Source organism: Papaver somniferum, chromosome 7 (assembly GCF_003573695.1).
Source record: "Papaver somniferum cultivar HN1 chromosome 7, ASM357369v1, whole genome shotgun sequence".
In the NCBI taxonomy this organism is placed as follows: Eukaryota; Viridiplantae; Streptophyta; class Magnoliopsida; order Ranunculales; family Papaveraceae; genus Papaver; species Papaver somniferum.
In genome coordinates, this window is record NC_039364.1 from 260,567,944 (window position 1) to 260,592,017 (window position 24,074).

At 36.0% G+C, this 24,074-nt stretch overlaps 2 protein-coding genes across 3 annotated transcripts; both read right to left on the bottom strand.

Moving 5' to 3' along the window:
* Positions 1-1,245: 1,245 nt before the first annotated feature.
* Positions 1,246-4,240, bottom strand: LOC113296466 (zinc finger BED domain-containing protein RICESLEEPER 2-like). Its single transcript, XM_026544774.1, has 8 exons — positions 3,943-4,240; positions 3,408-3,548; positions 3,272-3,330; positions 2,964-3,211; positions 2,281-2,863; positions 1,971-2,055; positions 1,563-1,664; positions 1,246-1,256 (listed from the first exon to the last, which is right to left on the bottom strand). The coding sequence occupies exons 1-8, from the start codon at positions 4,238-4,240 to the stop codon at positions 1,246-1,248; spliced, it is 1,527 nt and encodes a 508-aa protein (XP_026400559.1).
* Positions 4,241-5,522: 1,282 nt separating this feature from the next.
* LOC113300255 (ribose-phosphate pyrophosphokinase 4-like) lies at positions 5,523-9,954 on the bottom strand. Of its 2 annotated transcripts, none has more exons than XM_026549465.1 (7): positions 9,705-9,952; positions 8,693-9,008; positions 7,917-8,012; positions 7,566-7,634; positions 7,353-7,481; positions 5,954-6,053; positions 5,523-5,876 (listed from the first exon to the last, which is right to left on the bottom strand). In XM_026549465.1, exons 1-7 carry the CDS (start codon positions 9,821-9,823, stop codon positions 5,740-5,742), a joined length of 966 nt encoding a protein of 321 aa, XP_026405250.1. In that variant the 5' UTR covers positions 9,824-9,952; the 3' UTR covers positions 5,523-5,739. The 2 variants fall into 2 exon arrangements, with proteins under 2 accessions (XP_026405250.1, XP_026405251.1); XM_026549466.1 differs by having other exon boundaries at positions 5,549-5,873; positions 9,705-9,954.
* Between the last annotated feature and the right edge of the window lie 14,120 nt (positions 9,955-24,074).

Sequence of the window (24,074 nt, forward strand, 5' to 3'; positions counted from 1 at the left end):
GGTGAGCGAGATTCACTGCAGAGACAGGGCTGTTTCTTAGAGAAAAAAGAAGAAGAATAATGACGAGTGATACATAACTCGATAGATAAGATAGCTTTAACACATTAGATCGACGGCTGCGATTAACTTCAATCACAAGATCAAAGGCTCATACTGACCGGTCCTTTTAGTCCGGTACATGCCGGGAATCTCCCCAGAACGGTATACACCGGTTCTCATAATTCATTTCCGGTTCCGATCCGGTTTTTCCGGTTCCGATCCGGTTTGTTCGGTACAGGTCTTTTTGACCGGTTCTTGTGCAGCCTTACTCACAATAACAAAAACTTATGGCAGTTTGCGGGAGCGTTGCGAATTTTCTTCACTCGGATTTCTTCTTTCATCATTTTTCACCTGTTGCATTCCTCATCCTGGCATCTTCTTATGATTTTGTTCGCAATTTATGGTCAATCAATATAAAATGGTTATACTGTTTTAGATCTTTTATGATGTTATTTGTAGAAGAGGTTTACCTACATCTTTTCTTTCATTTAAATCTTTTATGATGTTATTTGTAGAAGAGGTTTACCTGCATCTTTCCTTTCACAAAGCTGACATGTGGAATTTGTGTTTGAAGAACGGAACAAAATTACAGGGGCATTCCGAGAATTGAACTCGGGACCTCTCGCACCCTAAGCGAGAATCATACCATTGGGCCAAATGTCCATCGGTGATGCAAAAGTGAAATTGTTGATTCAAGTTCATCACTAACTGGGGTTATTCTCCATCCGCGCTAGAGCTGGAAAACAGGCGGGTCGGGGCTGGCTTGTGATCAACCCGCGGGTTACGGGTTAATACAAGCCTAAGATTGCAGGTTTAAATTCTTCACGGGTGGTCATTTCTCCAACCCGCGCCCGTCCCGATTAAAGCTTGCGGGTTCATGGGGGCTCACGGGTTAGCTGGTTTTTGTTGAGTCAACTACCCAGAAATCGATTTCTGGGTTATTTCCGGCCACATTCACGCCATGTAAAGCTCATTCCCTACAACCTAAGCACTTAACATTCATCATTTCATCTAATTCATTTGATATTTCGATTCAAAAACTCAAAATTGCAAAACTAAACTAATTTTGCATTTAAAGGATTAAAGGAACACAAATACTAGTCATTAGTAGTTTAATACTTTAGTTACAGTACTTCATCAGTTCATGATGATATTTTCAACAAAGAAAAAAAACCTCCGAGACTGTAGAGTGCGACAATAAAGATATTAACCACTTCCTGCACAAAATATATATTGTGTGGTTAATCAAAAAAAGTGTTAACTGTCCAAAAAAACATCTCCAATCTCTTTTCTATGCAATATTTGGAGACACTGGTAAGTGATAAATAACTGTCTGTCCAAAAAACATTCTCATATTCCATGTCTATCTTTGAGTTGCTCCAACTATTCAATATGAATCTGTAATTTCAAGAAAAAATAAACCAAACAAAAGAAAAGATTCGAGTCAAAAACATGGAATTTTCATAATTACCCCGCTTTATATTGAAGAAGTACGCATACTAATTAGACGCATAAGAACTTACTTCCTCCACATCCTCCACTGCCCCCATCCTCCACTGCATCAGGTTCAAATCCTAATACATCTTCTTCAATAATCCCATTGTTCTCATCCATATCTTCTTTTCCTACATGATTAAAAACAACCAATGTTATATATAAGATTTAGAAATTCAACTAAAAAAAAATATTACTGATTTGCTTACCAATTCCATATTCCCAATCACGAGTGGTTATTAACGCCTCAGCATTTTCAGGTAATAAGGAACTGCGAAATCGATCAATTACCCTTCCTCCAATGCTAAATGCAGATTCTGAAGCGACAGTTGAAATAGGAATTGACAAAATATCCCCTGCCATTCTTGAAAGTACTGGAAATCGTTGTTCATGGTTCTTCCAATAGTTTAGGATGTCGAGTGGTGAATTTAGACAACCTCTGTACGACTCGCCAAGATATTCATCTAACTCTGACAAGTCAGTTAGTACATCACCACCACGTTCCTGTGTTGCAACATATTCCTGCATGAAACAACCTAGAAGTGAGTGAACTATGAATATATGAGTCTTAAAAGTCTTAGAAACAAGCTAACACCATCACATACTACATCCACAGTTGACAGTAATTCAAAAGACAAACAGTATTCTACTACAAGGTTTTTAAGATGAAAAGCAATAATTCAAAAGACTAAAATCTTCGCAATATAACTGGGCACCACTAAATGAATTAGAGTTAAGTAAAATTACCTGAAAAAAATCACTTCCTTCTTCGGCAGCAGAATTCCCACCATTTTGAATACCCAAATTTTGAGTTGCACAACTGTTGGAAGCTGTTGAACTTGACAAGGTGTAATACTCATTAAAAAGTGTTTTCATATTACTACGCACTTTATTAACTTCACGTTCTAATTCTCTCACCTCAGGATACAACTTTGAGTAAGTAAATTTCACAAAATTCATTTTCGATCTAGGATCTAACACAACTGCCATAACCAATATAGGACTCAACTCCTTCCAATAACTATCAAATTTTGCTTGCATCTCTTTTACCATGTTCCTAATGAATTCAATATCATTTCTGCTTTCTTTCTTTAGTAACACCTGAACTTGACAAATTCTTTCAAAATACAGATTGGAAGTAGGATACTTACTACCAAAAAATATCTTTGTGAGATCATGAAACACCTTGAGAAACTTTGTGACTACTTCAATTTGTTCCCATTCTTCATCAGTTGGACAGTCTTCATAGTCCGAATCTACCAACTTCAAATGAGAGAAAACTGGCTTATACAGGATACAACTATCTAACATAAGATAAGTTGAATTCCACCTGTATAAAACAAACATTCAGTGAGTATATAATAAACTTTAATACAATTATCTAACTTTATAAGATATAACAGAATAGAAGTGGATTAATGGAATCCCACCTTGTCTTTACGTCTTGACGAATACCCCTTTTCATTCCAGACATTCCTAAAGTATCAACAATGTCCAAGAACTTTTGTTTTCTTACTTGGGACTTTTTAAGGGACTTCACTGACAATCTTATCTTAAGCACGGCTGGATCAATCTTCTTAAGTCCTTCTTTTACAATAAGAGCTAAAATATGAGCACAACAACGCACATGAAATAATTTTCCATCGTTCAACAAGATCTTCTTTGCAACAAGTCTACTCTTCATAATTCCAGCACAAGCTCCGTTATTTGCAGCATTATCCAAGGTGATGTTGGATACCTTGTCTTCAATTCCACAATCTTCTATCATTGCAAATAACTTAGCAGAAAGGTGTTCACCTGTTTGAGGTAGTAGAAAGGAGAAAAGTTAACAAGAATTTATATTGAAGATAAAGAAATAGAAGTAAGTGCTTTACCTGTATGAGGTGGTGGAAGGGGACATAAATTCAGAAGCTTCTTTTGCAACACCCAATCTTGATCAAGATAGTGCGCAGTTAAGCTTATATATCCAGTAGTCGTTACAGAAGTCCACATGTCTGATGTTAGACATATCCTACCTGTAAGGGTAAGTCATACACATTAGCACATCATATTAATCAATTACTCATACATAAAAGTATAAAACAAAACATATGGGTCATTAGGATTTTAAATTTTGAATCATACCTGGAGCAAGTTTCAATCTGTTGTGAATAACTTCTTTTTGTGCTTTATGTTTCTTTACTACATCGGCTTTCCCAGTATTCCTTGATATTGGTTTAGCATCCTCATTTAAATAAGCACATATATCCCTAAATTCTTTCCACTCCACCAAAGCAAATGGAACATTTCTTGCAATGAGTAATGCTGAAAACAGATCCCTTAATTTCATCTAATCAACTTTGCGTATGCGGGTAGACAACTGGCCATTCTTTGCAGATAATATCATTTGCCCTACGTCCTGAGACTGACGGTTAGGGCACTTATGCCTTTTCATGGCTGGGGTTCCACCTTTTTGGCTTTCATATTTATATCCTGCATTACAAGCCTTGCACACTCCCTTCTTTGTTCCATCTTTATATTTAACGAGTTTAAAAAATTCCCAAACTTGGGATCTAAGTTTATGTTTCTTTCCAAGTGAAACTAGTGCAGGTGCACAACCAACAGTTGCATCCTCATTCACAGAATCTAGCATCTCAACATCATCATCATCCTCACCGTCACTACTCATAACATCGTTATAATGGTCTTGTTCTTGTACACTTGACATCCTGGAGTGGATGGAGCCACAAAGAATAGGTCAAAGAGTCATTCAGAAACGTGAAAAATACATTAACAAAAAGTATAAGCAAAGCAAAACATATCATTTGCAAATTACAAGTAACAAGGTACATCATACATGTAAAGAAATTCCAACAAAACTATTACAGTACATGTATTTGCAAGTAACCCAAAACAATAGCACAAAATTAGAGCTAAACACATCAGAGAGAGTGACTAATTAGAGCTAATTGAAAATCACCAAATACCAATGCTTCTGCACCCCTAATTAGCTAGTATCCAATTCAATCTAAGTGCCAGATTCAAAATTCAACAAGTTTAACATTTATTATAATCCGAAACAAGTATCATTCTTGCAAGTTGCATCTAACAAACAAATCCCCTAAATCTCTGTAAAGCATACTAATGAGTGATGATACAAATATGAAACAACATAAAAAATCCAAGCAAAAAAACCTTTTTTTTTTGTGTGGAAAGAACACAAACATCATGAAATTAAGAACACATGTATTCAAGAAGTGTTTTCCAATCTTCACGAATCACAACAGTCCTAAGAACACTAAAGATTTCTCAGGATTCCTGTGTAAAACCCTAGAAGAAGAAAATAAAGAGGAGAATCTGATTACCTGCCTGCCTTTAATCTTTAGATCAAAGTACCTGCCTTAGAACTTTAGATCTAATGCTTTTTCAATCTGTTGTTTTGTCCGTCAGGAGTCTCAGGGAAGTATGAAGAAGAAGAAAAAAAGAGGAAGAAGAAAGAAAAGGAAGGCTGCTGCTGCGTTAGGTTTTTTTTCGCTTTTATATGAAAGGGAATTGGGAAGACACGTAACACGTTATGGTGTGGCCATGTGGGGAATGGAATTACGGGTTTACGGGTACAACTGCGGGTTTCACAGTGGCCGGGTTAACCCGTTCCTTCACAAACCGCTATTTCTCCAACCCGCACCCGTCTTGTTTAGAAACCATCCGGGACGGATGCGGACGGGACGGACCGGGACAACCCGCGGGTTTTTGGCTGGTTTGCCAGCTCTAATCCGCGGCAGAACCTTTAGTACCGTTTTTTTAGTGTATCATCATATTCCAACCATCTCAAAGTGTTTTATGGGCAGACTGAACGCGTTCATCATACCTTGGAAATTCTAGAAATTCCATCCTTCGTACGGTTCACTGGATAATCGTCCGTTTTCTCACCAAAGTTCAGTATGTAAATTCCGGAAAAATGATCGTGTAAATTTTACCACTCCATGAAACATAATTTGGTTTGGTAAAGGTTTGGAGAAAGGGAAAAAACAACAGATTTTTTTCCTGGTGTATATTATTAAAATACCATTTGATTAAAGCCATCAGCTGTGCACAAAAAATTCAACTTCATAGTATTACAGCGGACAAAGAAAACAATCAGAGATCTCAGCCTTAACCTCTTTCATAAACTCAGCCATGGGTTGGTCCTTGCCCCACGCCAACTCTAAGATCAGATGCTTTTTGTCATTAAATCTGAAGGGCATCGGCGATAGACCCAGCCAGACTCAGAACCTCAAAAGGAGCCCTGTCACCTATAGCTTTCACTGTGTGCGAGCAGGAATCCGTGATCCAAAAGTAAGAGAACGCTCTTTCTGAGCCCTCCTCTGAAAGGAAAAAATAACAGTTGAATGAGCAAAATCAGAGCAAAATCAGAATGATTGCAGGTGAATAGGGTGCTTACTCTCATTGCAGGATGTAAATCGCTCCCATGAACGCTTAGGGAACACACCATGGGTAACAAACGCACTGACCTTAGTAGCACCATGAGCCGCCAAAACTTTCTGAGCATATAGAGAACAAAGACTACGATCATCAATACAATAGCAGGTCATGGGGGTCTTATACGCGATTGAATCATAAAAGTCTATTCCGATAAACAAACAACAATGAGCTGAACTAGTACTGCATAATCTGACCAAATGTCACATCAGCCAAGTCAAAGTCAAACACAGACACGTGATCTGGTCGTCAAATAAAGTTGCCCATCGCATTAGTCGTATCCTTCTAACAAATGTCCAAGCGATTGTTCTCAAGTAGAGGATGTTTATATATCGAACTTGTACAAACTTTTGTTTTGCTTCTGCACGCTCAAGTGATACTGAATGCTACAGCAAGCCAATGGTTTAGCTTGACAACCTACTGAACAGCAGATCATTCTCATTTTTCATATTTGTTTCCTAGTTGTAGATTTCTTTGGTTTTCTGGTCTGCATTGCGATTCAGATTTTACATCTAAAAAGTTGTTACACTGAATAAGCTGAATCTGTCAATGCAGAAGAAAAATGGCTGTTTGACAGTACTTTGGTCTACCATTGTATATAATTTCAGTTGCCAATTTGAACATAAAAGATAAGAGCATAAAAGATTGAGACATATGTCAATGTTACTAACTCCTCTGTAAGGCACCCCATAGATACAACTGTATGGGGACATGAAAGAGACACAGATGAATGCTGTAGGCCACGTGATTGCAAGGATGGTATCGTACCACGGCAGAAAGGACAGACACATAAAGAGCCAAAAATGAAGAGGTGATTACAACAATCCCTCTTGGATATCCATCAATTCTAAAAGAATTGCCTCTATAAAATCTTGGTTGGAAATGCCCAAAGGACAAAAACCAGAAAGGAGCAAGAATTGCAACCATTTTAGAGTAGTGGACATCCAAGGGGGAGTGTTATAACCATCTCTCATAATATGAATGTGATGTGTTGCCTTTAGTGGCAACCATACAGCAGTAAACATTCATGCAACGAGGTGGCTCATTGCATGTTAGCATTATGCTTCTCTCATTGCTATATCTGTGGGGTCATTTATGACCATCGAAGAAATTTATAAGCCCTCCACCTAACACTTGTGTGTATAAAGGATAACTATTGGAGTTGGATGGAATGCGAGTATTTATTACAAATAATTATACTCGAAATGGTCCTCTCTTAAAATTTTAAGTCTAACCTCAATAGAGCTGGTGGCAAGAAAAACAGTAATACGAATGAAAAGAAAAGTCAAGGACTTTTCATGAATCGAATGATTCTTCATGAAACCAAATGTTTGTGGCTGTTTAATATGAAAACTGCATACCTGGCACTCAATGAGGGTCCCTCCAGATTGCACCAAATCATCAACAATAACGACATGGCGGCCAGCTGGGTTTCCTTCTTTGAGTCGAACTATTCTTTTATCACCTTCGCGAACTTTAGTACACACGACCTGTTAACAAGATAAATTAGACCCAGCGAACAGAGATAACCAAATATTAGTGAAATGTAATAGATGTATATGTAACACAAGAACCATGGGATAATGCTGCAACTGCTTGTAGAAACGTTTCCATGCTCCATCATCAGGAAATGCCACGACAATCTAGAAAGCAATTGATAATTGGATTGATGAGTTAGGCCGAACCACACAGGAGGGAGAAAACAAGAAACTGAGTACAGATACATAAATCATAATTTAATGATTTATGTAATAAGAAACTGAATACTATAACAAATCTTTAAATGCCTAGCCATATTTTTCATCCAGAAACTGAAAAACCTTATGAGGCCAACTGATTATGCTTTGGGGAAAGAACCAACAGGAGCTACTTTTAGTTTTAATATATTTTGAAATGGAAGGTTGATTAGGCTAATCTGTACACACATTGTCTGCATCAGGAAGCTGATCAAGCCGTTGCTTCAATAGGGGGATTCCAGTCTCGAAACATGGCAAAACGTGATCTCCAAAGTAAAACCTTTCCTGTAAAACAAAATGGTTATTCAAGATAAATACAAAGATCAAATAAACATGGCTGAGGAAAACAACCACACAACATAAGAAATTACAAACTTGACTAGTAGTGATAATTATAAAAGCAGAATATATACACAGAGTTACAACCAACAAAGAAGGGATGTTGTGAAGAAGCAAAACATTAAAATACGAAAAAAAATTGTTAAAAATTTGATTTAAGATAAAATGAAATACCTATTTGTTGAACTTAATTATGCTAATCTTTTTGTTACACAACAAAATTCAAGTTCATGTTTTTTGGATGGATTTATTTAAGAGGGTGAAGGGTATTGAAATTTTTCTGAAGTGTAAAATCTATTTCTAAGAAAAACTTGAACCTCGTATTAAAATCAAATTTGAAGGAAAAACCAAGCAGACAAGGGATGATTTATAATTCTTTTTCTACAATGGTTTGTTTGGACAAACTTTAGGAAAATCAGGGGTTGGCTAAGCCATATGTGACCCATAGATTTGTCCAAGGATAGATATCCAGGAATATCATGTATTCTGGTGAAGTCTTGATTCGTCTGGTAAAGATGTTGCTGAAAAACTATTATATGTGTAGCCGTTCTTGCAATACCTAGGAAATCTGAAAAAGAGTAAATCAGAAAAAACGTACAGAGAGAATGGAGCACAATAAAACCAACCTGCAAAGCATGTATGTCATAGATGACCAAACTGGTCGGACCTCCCCTTGATATGGGTATATTAGATAATATCCTTGCCATGGTAAACGCAGTTGCAACATCTCCTTCCTCTTCCATACGTTCAAAAGAACCGGTTGGAAAGAATGGTAAAACAAGCGTAAACGATGCTACAAATAACCTAGGGAGAGCGAAAATGACTGAGAGTTGCTCAAAGATGACAGCTGGAGAACTGAAAGAAGCTAAGAAAGCAACATGCTGGCCTCGGATATCTTGCGCATTGTTGATGAAAAGATTAGGAAATCCATCATCAAAGCTCCTGAAAGATACATTAAAATAATAAAATTGCATCATTAGTCCCATAGTTTTGTAAAAAAACACTCAGTTCATCTACACATGACCAGCATAGTTGTGGTCGCACTCATGAAATGTGAAAATAGAAAGCACTAATGACTCTGAATTATAAAACTGCAAGTACATCACACAATGCAAAAGAGTGCAAAACCGAAATAGAATTCAAATTTACATCACTAGTAAAAATTAGGGGAAAAAAATGGTAGCAAAAAAAAAAAAGTAAAATATAATGCTAGAGAGAGTATGGTAGCTAAGCTTGCTTATGGATACCATTCAAAGTAAATTTTCCAGGGAGCCATCATCGTTCCTCTGGCAATCCAAACTAAATCAATAACAAGATTAGTTGGCTTATCCCGTTGTGTCTGAGTCTTATTGAAAAATTAAACCTAACCCCATAGGGTTTTTCATTATCAACCTCAAAATTCAAATTAAGAATGACTAAGAATACTATCCCTCTCTCTGGAATTACAAGATAAAATTCAAATCAAACATGGATTATTATGAGTATTACCAATTGATTAAAAACACAGCTTTACATCCAAAACAATCAAAATAAACCCTAAACCCTACAATCACCAAACAAGGAGGAAGTGAAAATGAAAACCAGTATCTGTATATTCAGGGTTTAGAAAAAAAAATACAGAGAGAGGAGGAGACAAACCTCCAATTAATAGATTGAAGTTGTATAGAATCGGACTGTGAAGCAGCAACTTTTCTAGCCAGATCTTCCGACTCCACACAATAAAATAACAACACTTTCTTCTCCTTGCACTTCTCCATCTCTCTGACTCTGTATCTGTTCAGTGCTATGAGATTGGGAATGTCTTTTGTTTCTCAAGGAAGAAGGAGAAAAGATAAACCCTAGATGTCGAAAAAATCGCCATCGTCCACTTAAATGTTGCAATATTCGTCATTCGGTGCAATATGTGTCTTTATTATATTTCTGTTGTAAATAAACTCTAAACAATGGGACAAGTTGGATCCCGTTTGGTATTAGACCAGGCACGGCCGTTTTTCTTGAGCTGTGCCAAGAGATATCCAACCAAAAAAAACATTCTACTATTGGTCCCGCTTATTTTATGTTACTCTCACTCCCTCCGTCCAAGATATATCTGCCGAAAAGATATTTCAGCTTATCCAACTAGATGAACGGAGTTCATATTTCAAGCTTATTTGTATGTCCTTATTAATATCGCATGGATATCGATTATCTTGATGTTTTTAGTATTGATAATATAACTAGGGGTAAAACAAGAAACAAGATGAATTTTTATCAAATCTAGATGTTTTCTTAATCTAAGATATTCTATTTTTTTCGCCTATGTAAGTGGGACGGAGAGAGTAGTTTATTTATATCGAAATTCAGTTTCTGTCAATTAATTTTTCGGGCCCACATGTAAGTAAGCAGAACGAGTAATTTTAATTGTATGTCCTAAAAAATTATCTTATGATGGGATGTGGTTTTCCTCCGCCATTTCTTAGCTAAAAGGAGGAATATATGTGTTCTTCCTTTCTTAGGGTAAGCTAAGTGTTTTTACCGAATCATAGTTAAGTGATGGCTCACAGTGGTTAATCTTAGTTATAATGTGGTTATAGCCAAGCAAAATGCACTGCAACAGTGCTTGGCCTTATAAATTCAGCCGATGGGATTGTTTAATTATTTATTTATTTTACAAACAAAAATTATATCGATATAGAAAAATTATGTTCAGACTGGGTATAGGTCAACTATTTTGAGGGTAGTCGGTTTTTAGGCCGCGACATAATCTGGTTAAGGTTTCGGTTAAACCAAGAAATTTAGTTTTTTTTACCTTTTAAAAATACCTGGAAGAGTGAAGAACTCGCGATATCACATAGGATAAACGACTGCATTGTATGGAAAAGATGTTGTAACTCAAAGATTCAGGGAGCATATGGTACCGTGGGCATGTGCACTCTAAAAAAAATTAACGATGTCCTGTGAGAGCTGGAAAAAAGATATCAAATGATAGATAAAAGAGGTTATGATCCAAAAAGAATTGGAGAGTAAAAAAATTATGACGAGCATTGATTTATGTTAATTTAATATTTGTACTCACCATCTCACTAAGTGGAAAATCATGTTTTCCTAGAATTAGGCAATTGAATTGTTGTTCACACTAGTACTCATTTACACGGCTGTCATAGAAAATACATCCAACTTGAGGAAAACTCAAATTAAGGACAACTTACCAAGGATTAAAGACAAAACAAAGAAAGCTCGATATTTACGATGGCCGCTTTAGCAACAACAAGATAATCAATTGAAAGCAATATACCTTGGAACAAAAATGTGTAAGAATAACACGAAAATTAAATTTTATAAATCATCAATTTAGATGGAATGTTGAAGAATAAATTTTAAGAGCAATGCTCTCAAACTTTGTTATAACTAAGCAAGAACACAAAGCAAGAACACAATTCAAATATTGCATGTACATAAGACAAACCTTACTTTCTTCGATGTTTGGGTTGATATCGTAATTGGACTCGAAGTAGCTGATAAATCTTTTGATTTCTTCAGAAGGGGAGCGAGAGCTAGAGGCATAACTGGATGGTTAACATACTGCAAAATCGTAGCACAATATGTAATTAGAATGACTATAAAACTCTTAGATAAAAGCAACTAATTGCTACACTAGATAAAGTGCTTGTTTAAGATCCACTTTGGACTATCTCGCTTAAGTGGTGCTGAAGGAGTGTCATCTCTTTCCGTGACATGATATGATCAGGTTTTGTTTAGTGTATCGAGCATGACCAATTACAAGGATATTTGATCTGTAATACTGATTGTGCAAGAAAGCTTCTCTGAAGATATACTTGTTGATCATATTAAGAATCACTCATTGCTTTTTATTCTTCTTTTTACCCACCTAAAATAGTATAAAGGTGAGACCAAAGAAAGCCTTGATAAAGGTTTGCTTGTGGTGTCTATCTCAATTGGTTATATAGCAGAATTCCTATATGGAGAGCATGCAGATGTTGAAGGAGTAAATAAAGCACAAGCATATGGTATTAGGCATGTCAAATTTGATCCCGAGCATGTGAAATATAATATTGGGAATGGAAATGTAATCACAAGCCTATGGTCTTGGGAATGTCAAATTTGATCATGGACATGTCATATTTTATCATAGGTATGTATAATTTAATCATGGGCATGGGCATGTAAGAACAAGCATATATGGTCTTGGGCATGTCAAATTTGATCCCGTGCATGTGAAATATAATCTTTGGCATGGGAATGTAAGCAAAAGCCTATAGTCTTGGGCATGTCAAATTTGATCATGGGAATGTCAGATTTGATTCCGGGCATGTCAAACATAATCTTGGGCATGGGCATGTAAGCACAAGTCAATGGTCTAGGGCATGTCAAATTTGATCATGGGCATATCAAATTTGATCCCGCATGGACATGTAAGCACAATCCTATGGTCTTGGGCATGTAAAATTTTATAGCATGTCAGGTTTGATCCTAGGCATGTCAATTGTTATTAGAGCAGACAAACAGGAAAAGATATAAAAATCTATATTTGGTGCAATCCAACCTATAAGAATGAATTTGAATTCTCATGAATCTATTTATGTTAACGTACCGCCATGATTGGACAAAACTAACTATCTATGGTGGGAATCATTTCTCCAAAAAAAACAAAGAATCCGCTGCTACCTTATCCTTTTGGGCATCAGTCTAGTTAACGAACGACATAAAGACAAATTCGAGGAATAAAGGACAGTTAAAAGTTTTGAATGAAACTATAAAAAAAAAATAGACATATTCTATATTAAAATATTTCGCGACAACCAAACGCAAATTGGATCCACTATCTATGCATTTGTCAGTCGAGCGCCAAAAAAGAAAACGAAGACATCATTAGTAGATCATTAAGAAAATATCGACCAAATTATTAATACTCTCTATACTAAACTTCCATCAGAGAACTTGCATGACAAATTAACGTCCTGAGGTTGTCTTTCCAATCTTCCAGATATCAACTCATGTAAGCTTTAGTTCTTATATTCTAAATTCAAACTTGAATACAGCTACTCATCCTAATCCTATCTTTGGACGCCGTCAGTAACTGCTCGTCGTCGTAGAAAATTAATGCGAAGAATTGCTTCTGCATTGTGATTACCCAAAAATTTGTTAATACTTCTCTTAATCCGCCACATCTTTCCTTCATGATCTTCAAGTAACCAAATGATCATGGCTTTATCTGAAATCGAAACAGATTGATTACACCTTCTGCCACTCCAACCCAAGTGTTTGGTATGTTAGACTTCATCTAACTCAGTATGCCTAGACCAATAATATGGTTACATCTGTCAATAATGACAGCTAATGTACAACTGTGTCTTAGAGACAGTTTTCTATTACGTACAACCTGCAACTTTCTTTTTCTATATATTTAGTTTTTTTTTGAGTCATGTCTATAAAAAGACTAAGTCCTGGTTCTGATTCAATATAATAACTTTTCCTACATGGTATCAGATACAAACGTGAATATTCCAAACTTCGATCCACATCTGATTTTCACCATTAAACCTGCAACTTACAACTTCAAACATCATCAACAACGGTTAGAAAATTCAAACAAAAAAGTTGATTGTGTACTTTGTACCCTCTTCTTTCCAGACTCTATCAGAGGATCATCTGTAACATATACTAAAGCCCCCCATGTTTGCTAGATGTTATTGAATTTGACTTTTAAACAACAAAAGCTTATAGAAAAGATAAAAGAGATATTTTCATGCCTATCTAATGGCAGCCTTTTTCGATTTGATAATAATAGGAGATAAATTGATATAAATTTTTAACGAACACTAACGCCCGATAGTGTATACTTTCCCCTTGATATTTATAATGGAAATATTATCATCTAATATATGAAAACGAGTTTCGTAGAGTAATATCTGATTAAATCGAGGACATATACTCATAATAATTTTCAGATTTTAACAACACCAGTTGGACTGTAGATAATGACTTCAAAATCCATAAAAAATTCCTAAAAAAGATATAATTTTAGTCTACTTGGAAAATATAATATCAACCATGGATTTTATTGGTTACAACCAAAACCTTTTTTTTTTTTTTGATAAAGAGAAATTTTATTAAGAATTAGCAGAAATTATGGTCCTTTGCCAGATTCCGCGGTCAAAGTTTCCAGAGGATAAAATTGGCATTGTTGTTTGCCTAAAATGCTTAGCTACATCATCCGCCAATTGATTATCATCACAGTTTACATGAATAAACTCACAAAGCAAAAAACGAGATATTAAGTATTTTATCTCCTTTATTGAATTTATATTCTCTCATTGAATGAGTAAGATGTTCCCATTAATGGTGTCAATTACTAGTTTAGCATCTGCTTCAATCTGGATACTTTGGTACTTCATTTCCTTAGTGTTTTTGGATTTAGTGCTCCATCTCCACTGCTTTTGGATTTAGTGCTCCATCTCCACTGCTTCCTTTGGTTCCAAGGCATGTACCTGTATGATTGCGCAGTACAATACCAGTGCCAAAAAGATTAGTATCATGATTAAAAGAACCATCAACATTAAATTTAACAACACCATCAATAGGGGGTTTCCATTTAGAGATGTTTTTGTTAGCATTAATTATTGCAGACTGAGATGGATTAATGCAATGCATATGAGCACAACCAAAAGCATATAAAATATGCAAATAATACTCCCAAAAAAATAAATTGAAAATATGACATATAAGGCAAAAAGATGATGATTCAGAATGAAGTTATGGATACTTTTTTTAACAAAGGAAATCAATTTCAAGATCCATTTAGTCTCTACAAGGCTAACAAGTCGGGTGCGCACCCATTATCTTCAAGTGTCTTAGTGTATTCCAACTACAAGTATAATAGATAAGAATTTTGGGTTATTACAAGGAAAAATTAAAGTTGCTCAATATCTCTGAAGAATGCAACAGTTTCTCGTTTCTTGGTATTCATAGAGTGACTTACACCATAATGACGATATTTCATCCTTTAGAAATCGATTTGAATTATATGTTTCTTTTTAAGAGTGTAAAGAAATCATTATCTTTATTTTTATTTTTAGAGAAAATTCACTATGTGGTTGATGAATTTTTTATGGATGGTTTCTTTAAAGAAATATAAATTAACCAACGATTTATTATTAGATAAAACCATATATAGGTTTGATTTATAATTGATCATCGTCATTCTTCAGATTGACAAAAATAACACCATATTAGCATAAAAATTAGATTATATTCTATAAATGACCAAGAAAAACCAGTACCAATTGGTTTATACGATTTATCTAAATCATATAGACAAACATAAAATAAAATGTCGTTTTAGTCGCCCCATATGGAGAATCCATTTTGCACTTAACGGATGATTTCTTGCAAATAAAAAGAAACTGTTAGAGCAATGCTCGGTCGAACTCGCAAACGTTGTTATCTCAAGCTTTTTTTTCAAGTTTAGGTGATCAAAATTATAAGTCTTAATTTCTAGTCTACTTATAGCTATGTCTCGGATTAGGATTGTTAGAGCATAGCTCGGTCTACCTCGCATGCATTTCTATCTCAAGCATGTTTGTCAATGTTAGTGATCAAAACTATGAGTCTTGATTTCTAGCCTACATAGCTAAGTCTCGGACTAGGATAGAAAAGTGTAGTTGAGCTCAAGGAATTCATGACGATTCATCATACAACGATGAAGATCTACTCAAGGAACCGTGGAACTTCATCAATAAAAAGGTATGTGGAGACTTGAACTTATCTATCACTCAAAAGTCTATCTCTTCTATCTCCTACTTCTTATTAGACAAAAGTCGTATGATATATAGACTGGATCATACACATTTGATATTTCGAGACGAGTATATCTCGCCTATCTATATCTCGAAATCATGTGTTGGTAAAGCGTTTCGCTTTGATCAAGTTTATCTTCACCTAATGACGAAAGTCATGAAAAGTTTCAATTACTTTGAAAATTGCTCTGACGCGGAACGGTCTGTGAATAACGGTTATATAACATCCTCTGAGAATGTCTCAATGATTTGAATGAGATTTTAGATTACATAACCATGTATTCCTTAATCCAAAGTTTTCGAACTGTGTTGATTGAGAGAAACCGGAGGAATTGGCTTTGCCAAGTCCGCGAACCCAGTCCGCGAACTGACGTAAGTTCTCGTATCGAGAATTTCTGCTGGGATTTTCCAAAAACTCGTTTGTGTGTTAGTCCGCGAACTCAGTCCGTGAACTGGCGAAAGTCTCTTTGCCGAGATTTTCTGCTGAATTTGGAAAACTCCGCCGGTTGTCTTAAGTACGCGAACTAGTTTGTGAGCTTAAGTGGTTATGATATGAAGATGTGCTCTGAACATGAACTTAAATTACTAAGAATTGCTTTATGCAAACCGTGGCTATAAAGTTCATGAGCCGATTCAATCGAATCGAATCATCTTTGTTTCAATTGTGTCTTGTGTAGTTACATAAGATCTCATAGCAATTGAACAATGATGAAGAAGAACAAGGTTAATATGAAATGCTCATATGGTTACCCTTTTGGTTTACTATGTTGAACCAACATACACGTACACGCTTGGGAATGGTTTTCGCAAACCCAGTAAACGTTTACCCAAGTGTGTGTGACAAGCTAAGTTTTCGATCTAACGTTTGAGAAATATTAGCTTGAATCTTGATCAGGTTTTCATTTAACGGTGAATATGGATTGCTTTGTAACTAGGTCAAAACCCTGATTTAAAGGCTATATAAAGGAGACATCTAGCATTGTGCAAAACTAATCCCCACAAGTCTGTGTGATACTAGTGCGCTCGCTAGAGTCGATTCTCCTTTAACCTTTGGTTTTCTTCTCTAAAACCAGGTTAACGACTTAAAGACTTCATTGGGATTGTGAAGCCAGACCGGTACTACTTTTATCGTAGTTGTGTGATCTGATCTTGCATCTTCTATCGTATGAGTACAATCTATTGATTGGCTTAAGATCGTGAGAGTTCTCCGATAGGCAAGATAAATAAGTCACAAACATGTTCCTCTCACTGTTTGTGATTCCTCGACAAACCGTCTGTGTAGTCAGGAAGGATTGTAGAGAGGTGATTGATTAATCTAGGCTGTTCTTTGGGAATATAAGACCAGATTATCAATTGGTTCCTATTCACCTTGATTTCATATCTTAAGACGGAACAAAACCTAGGGTTTATCTGTGGGAGACAGATTTATCCTTTGATAGACTTTTCTGTGTGAGACAGATTTGTTTATTATCAAGTCTGCGATTTTGGGTTGCAACAACTCTTTGTTGTGGGTGAGATCAACTAAGGGAATCAAGTGCGGAGTATCCTGCTGGGATCAGAGGCGTAGGAGTACAACTGTACCTTGGATCGGTGGGAGACTGAATGGGGTTCAACTATAGTCCAGTCTGAAGTTAGCTTGGAGTAGGCTAGTGTCTGTAGCGGCTTAATACAGTGTGTATTCAATCTGAATTAGGTCCCGGGGTTTTTCTGCATTTGCGGTTTCCTCGTTAACAAAACTTCTGGTGTGTGTGTTATTTCTTTTCTGTATTATATTTTATAGAATTGAAATAATACAGGTTGTGCGTTCGTGATCATCAATTAGAAATCCAACCTTTGGTTGTTGATTGATATTGACTGATCCTTGGACATTGGTTTTGGTACCATACAAGTTATCTCTCTTCGATAAAGACTCGCAGATTTCTATTTGCTTGAGTATAGATCAAATCGAGAGATTGAGATACAAACTCTTTGATATATATGTTTTTATTGATTGAGTCTGACTGTCTAGTTGATTCTCATAAAAAGTATATTGGAGTTTGTCCATACAGATTGCTAAGCGAAATATTGGGTGGTGTTGTTAGACCCCCATTTTTTCAATTGGTATCAGAGCAGGCAAACACGTTAAAGACCTTATAAGTCTGTGTTTGTGGCAATCCGAGTTTGTGGACTGAATATCATACGCATACCAAAATGCCTCCTAAAGCTGTCAACTCTGTCAAGTGTCTCGAAAATACCTCAAAGAATCACTCCTTAGCTGATTCTTCCGAATCCCGAGGTAGGAAGACTGTCTTATCTTGTGACAACCATTCTTCCTCCAATGAGACATTGGACATAATGGTTAAAGCTTAAATGTATCTCACCAGAATTACAAAAAAATCTACATAGTTTGTTGATCTCAAGGATCATGTACAACTCATTGATGAATTCGAGAAGTCTATTGATCGTGAACAGGTACTCTACAACATTCTAGGGTCATTCTCTAAGGAAATTGAGAAACTCTTCAAGAAAACAATATACAACGTGAAAATATTTGTGATCTTGAAAAGCTGGTTAAAGAAGGCTCAATTAGAGAAAAATATTTGATCAAGACGCATTCATCCGATCTAGACAGACTTCGTGTTGAGAAAGAGAAACTTGTAACCTCACTTGCTCTAGTCAATAGATAGTGCAAATCCCTAGAAAAGGAAAAATTTGTCTTAATGAAAAGTTCTTCTGCACAAACTAATTCTCATGAGTTACTATACAAAATGAAATTTTCTCCAGATGAAGATTGTGTCAAGAACAATTTTCATAACTTACAATCTTCTCCGGTGGCTATGAAGTTCAAACAAGTGCCTATTGTTACTTCTCCTCCACGAACTCGTACCTTCTGTGGAAAAGGAAATCACTATGATATCCATTGTTTTGCCAGAAAGAAACAAGTTTCTAAACTTCACAAATTGCTTCTTTCTACTGTCAATGGAGTAAATAGTCGTACGACTTTTGTTGTAAAACTCCCTTTCACAGGAAACCAGGCATCTTATAAAAGTGACCTCTCTCCTAGAAATCATTACAGGACATTGGTAAACTCTAGTGGTATAAATCGTACTACCTATGAAAGCATGTCCTGTGCTTATAAGAACAACTCTGTTAAATCTAAGTCTAGTGTATGGAGACCAATTTCGGAAAATCCCCCAGAACCTATTTCTAGAGGTCCTAGACTTTGTTATCAGAAATATTCCTCACCTGTGTTTCCCAAAAGGACTGTGAGACGTTCTCCCTTATCTGGAAACTGCCAAAGAAGGACAAGAAATGCTAAGTTCAGATATCCTGGAGGTAATAACTGTTACTCTCTCAAAACCTATGGTGAGACTGTGTCTCCCTCTGCTACCTAGTAGCAGAAAGTCTATTCTTGTGTCTAACTTGAGAGATACAAGAATGATGATTTGTGAGATGCTCAACTATTGTGTTGTTTGTCTCCAGTTTGTATATCTTATGATGTAATGTTGTTAGTACTTCCTTATTTTGTTACTATGATATTTTGGAGATAAAGAATCTTTGAAATCAACATGGTATGCAGTTTTCCTATTCTGGGCCATTTGTACTTTGGATGGTCCACGAACGTCCGTGTGTCCTCAGGGAACTTTAGGGTTTCCAGCAAGGGTACTCACGAACATATATACGTCTTATATGTGTTTCCTTATTCTTCATAAAGGAACTCTATGGAATCTGTTCCCAAAGAAGAAGTTAACCCTATGGTTGAGGATGATCTCAAAGGATATGATTCTGGTCAAGATTGTCTTTTAAAGAAGATGGTTGAAAGAAAAGAGTATAACTCTTGGATTGGAGAATCTGTCAAGGATTTGTTTCGTGTTAAAAATGAAGTCAAGAACGAACTTGGTAACCTTCAACTGCAGATAAACCAGCTTATTGATGGACATGCAAAAATCCTTGGTATTCAGAATATCTTGATTAGGAATCAAAAGAAAGTTATCCTTGAGGCTCGTCATTATGCTCGCACTATTGATCGAAAAGTCAATGTTCTAACCTTTGAACATGGTGTCTCTACGGTCAACAGGGTCAAGGATATCAGTGACTCCTACTTTGATGGACCATTTCAGAGGTATGAAATCATCAAGGAAAACTGAGTCTTTTTTTGTTGCATAGTATTTCTTGTTTTTGGATTAGTTGGAAGAATAACTAGTGCTTTCAATAGCGATGATTGTGACTACACATCGCTATTTTTTGTTTTCATCTTCTGTTTATTTTTTAGGTTTATTTGTTTTAAATTCTAAAAATATTTGGAGGATGATGTTATTGCAGTATTGATCGTTATGATTTTGTGATATTGCAATTTGATTATGGGATGTGTATTGTTTGCGTCCGTGAACTTGAAGGTCCCATATGTTGTCAAAAGTAAAGTTGTTCATAAATTGATATTCGTATTGATGAAAGGACGAATGGACTTTTGACAATTACAAAAGTTATGCCTATGCAGTCATGTATTTGATGGAAAATAGGATAAAATCTTTGACAAGGATAAAGTCTATTATGTCGTTATGATGGAAAATAGAATAGATCCTCGTATGTTATCCACTGTATTGATCTTCATTGATCCATTTTGTTATGTTTTACCGTGAAGGCTCCATTGTGTGTCTTATGTTGAGCACGATACAACTAAGTCGATTATTCTTATTGGATTTGTTGGTTGTTCCATAAGATGCTATATGTCGAGCATTATGAACTAAATTAATCATCTTGGTTGGTTATTTAGTTATTTTGCTCCGAAATTCTTCTTTTGTCGAGCAAATATTTGACAATTAAATTGATTACTTTTGTGATTAGTTTGGTTGTTCTCCAATTAGATTAATTATGGGTTCTCTTGTAATTAGTCTAGTTGAGTTTTCATATATTCCACAAATCCTTGTGTTAAGTATATGAACGGCTATACTAATCATGTTCTATTGGTTAATGTAGTCATATATTCCGTAAAGTTTTTCCTTATGTTGAGTATGTGAACGATTAAGTTAGTCATCTCCGTATGATTACCTTAGTCGTAGCTTCGTAAGTTTACTTATGTTGAGCACTTTAAATTAAATTGATCACTTTTGTGGTTTGATTTAGTTGCGTATTCCAATTGAATTAATCATGGGTTTACTTTTGATTAATTTGGTTGAGTTTTGGATACAGAAAACCATTTCTATGGTTTTTGGTGTCCATTTCAAAAATCCTTCTTTTCCTTCGAAATTAAGGTCGCTCTTGTTGTTCTTTCGGGAATGACATCAAATGGGGGAGAGTTATTTTGAACTTGTGCTTAATGGTAATATCTTGCGGGTTGTGCGGTTGTGGAATTTTATAGGGGTTATCTTGTATCTTAAAACTCCTTGATGAATGCATTTAGCTTCGGCTTTATGATTGCATCAAAATTAAGTTGGTATATATTTTTTCTTTTAATCTATGAAATGTCTCTTGTGGAAATTTCATTAAGATCCCGTTCTTTTACCTATGCCAATTTTATTGACAAAAAGAGGGAGAAATAATGTAGTTCACACTACAAATACATATGGTTTTCGGATCGTTGTGTAAGGGGGAGTGGTTTCCATAAAATCGAGATGGATTATTGACTAAGAGGGAGTGATACATATCACCGTAGTATTATTGTTAAAGTCGTGATGCAATTGGACTTTGATGTTACATAGTAATACTATCTCACTATATAATGATGATCGAGAATCTCGATTTCTCTCATTGTTATAGCTACGGATCTTCAACAACGGTGATGCTAAACTTACAACCTTTGGGATTATTGGAATACTTGGAAGAATGAAGATTTCAGGGAACGTTGAAGATTAGACTATGGAATAGGAGCCACTAAAGATTATCTTTTTTGTATTCCATATGTATTAATAGTTTTGTCACTAAAATTGACAAAGGGGGATATTGTTAGAGCATAGCTCGGTCGACCTCGCATGCGTTGCTATCTCAAGCATGTTTGTCAATGTTAGTGATCAAAACTATGAGTCTTGATTTCTAGCCTACATAGCTAAGTCTCGGACTAGGATAGAAAAGTGTAGTTGATCTCAAGGACTTCATGGCGATTCATCATACAACGACGAAGATCTACTCAAGGAACCGTGGAACTTCATCAACAAAAAGGTATGTGGAGACTTGCACTTATCTATCACTCCAAAGTCTATCTCTTCTATATCCTACTTCTTATGAGACAAAAGTCGTATGCTGTATAGACTGGATCATACACATTTGATATTTCGAGCCGAGTATATCTCGCCTATCTATATCTCGAAATCATGTGTTGGTAAAGCGTTTCCCTTTGATCAAGTTTATCTTCACCTAGTGACGAAAGTCATGAAAAGTTTCAATTACATTGATAATTGCTCTGACGCGAAACCGTCTGTGAATAACGACTATATAACGTCCTCTGAGAATGTCTCAATGATTGGAATGAGAGTTTAGATTACATAACCATGTATTCCTTAATCCGAAGTTTCGAACTTTGTTGATTGAGAGAAACCGGAGGAATTGGATTTGCGAAGTCCGCGAACCCAGTCCGCGAACTGAGGCAAGTTCTCGCACCGAGAATTTCTGCTGGGATTTTCCAAAAACTCGTTTGCGTGTTAGTCCGCGAACTGGCGAAAGTCTCTTTGCCGAGATTTTAGCTGAGTTTGGAAAACTCAGCCGGTTGTCTTAAGTCCGCGAACTTGTTTGTGAGCTTAAGTGGTTATGATCTGAAGATGTGATCTGAACATGAAACTTAAATTACTAAGGAATGTTTTATGCAAACCGTGGCTATAAAGTTCATGAGTCGATTCAATCGAATCGAATCATCTTTGTTTCAATTGTTACTTGTGTAGTTACATAAGATCTCATAGCAATTGAACAATGGTGAAGAAGAACAAGGTTAATATGAAATGCTCATATGGTTACCCTTTTGGGTTACTATGTTGAAACAACATACACGTACACGTTTGGGCATGGTTTTCGCAAACCCAGTAAACGTTTACCCAAGTGTGTGTGACAAGCTAATTTTTGATCTAACGGTTGAAAAATATTAGCTTGAATCTAGATCAGGTTTTCATTTAACGGTGAATATGGATTGCTTTGTAACTAGGGCAAAACCCTGATTTGAAGGCTATATAAAGGAGACATCTAGCATTATACAAAAATAATCCCCACACGTATGTGTGATACTAGTGCGCTCGCTAGAGTCGATTCTCCTTTAACCTTTTATTTTCTTCTCTAAAACCAGGTTAACGACTTAAAGACTTCATTGGGATTGTGAAGCCAGGCCGATACTAATTTTGTCGTAGTTGTGTGATCTGATCTTGCATCTTCTATCGTACGAGTACAATCTATTGGTTGGATTGAGATCGTGAGAGTTCTCCGATAGGCAAGATAAATAAGTCACAAACACCTTCATCTCACTTTTTGTGATTCCTCGACAAAACCGCATGTGTAGTCAGGAAGGATTGTAGAGAGGTGATTGATTAATATAGGATGTTCTTCGGGAATATAAGACCAGATTATCAATTGGTTCCTATTCACCTTGATTTCATATCTTAAGACGGAACAAAACCTAGGGTTTATCTGTGCGAGATAGATTTATCCTTTGATAGACTTTTCTGTGTGAGACAGATTTGTTTATTATCAAGTCTGCGATTTTGGATTGCAGCAACTCTTGGTTGTGGGTGAGATCAGCTAAAGGAATCAAGTGTGTAGTATCCTGCTGGGATCAGAGGCGTAGGAGTAAAACTGTACCTTGGATCGGTGGGAGACTGATTGGGGTTCAACTATAGTCCAGTCTGAAGTTAGTCTGGAGTAGGCTAGTGTATGTAGCGTCTTAATACAGTGTGTATTGAATCTGGACTAGGTCCCGGGGTTTTTCTGCATTTGCGGTTTCCTCGTTAACAAAACTTCTGGTGTGTGTGTTATTTCTTTCTGCATTATATTTTATAGAATTGAAATAATACAGGTTGTGCGTTCGTGGTCATCAATTGGAAATCCAACCTTTGGTTGTTGATTGATATTGATTGATCCTTGGACATTGGTATTTGGTATCGTTCAAGTTATCTCTCTTTGATAAAGACTCGTAGATTTCTATTTGCTTGAGTAAAGATCAAATCGAGAGATTGAGATATAAACTCTTTGATATATCGTTTTATTGATTGAGTCTGACTGTCTAGTTGATTCTCATAAAAAGTATATTGTAGTTTGT

Coding starts and splice junctions, on each gene's coding strand:
- LOC113296466 (XM_026544774.1), bottom strand. CDS start 4,240: ATGTCAAGTGTACAAGAACAAGACCATTATAACGATGTTATGAGTAGT. Junction 3,331..3,407: donor CCTTCCACCACCTCATACAG/GTAAAGCACTTA, acceptor TACCTCAAACAG/GTGAACACCTTTCTGCTAAG. Junction 2,056..2,280: donor AAGGAAGTGATTTTTTTCAG/GTAATTTTACTT, acceptor TGTTTCATGCAG/GAATATGTTGCAACACAGGA.
- LOC113300255 (XM_026549465.1), bottom strand. CDS start 9,823: ATGGAGAAGTGCAAGGAGAAGAAAGTGTTGTTATTTTATTGTGTGGAG. Junction 8,013..8,692: donor ATGACATACATGCTTTGCAG/GTTGGTTTTATT, acceptor TTTGTTTTACAG/GAAAGGTTTTACTTTGGAGA. Junction 5,877..5,953: donor ATTTACATCCTGCAATGAGA/GTAAGCACCCTA, acceptor TTTTCCTTTCAG/AGGAGGGCTCAGAAAGAGCG.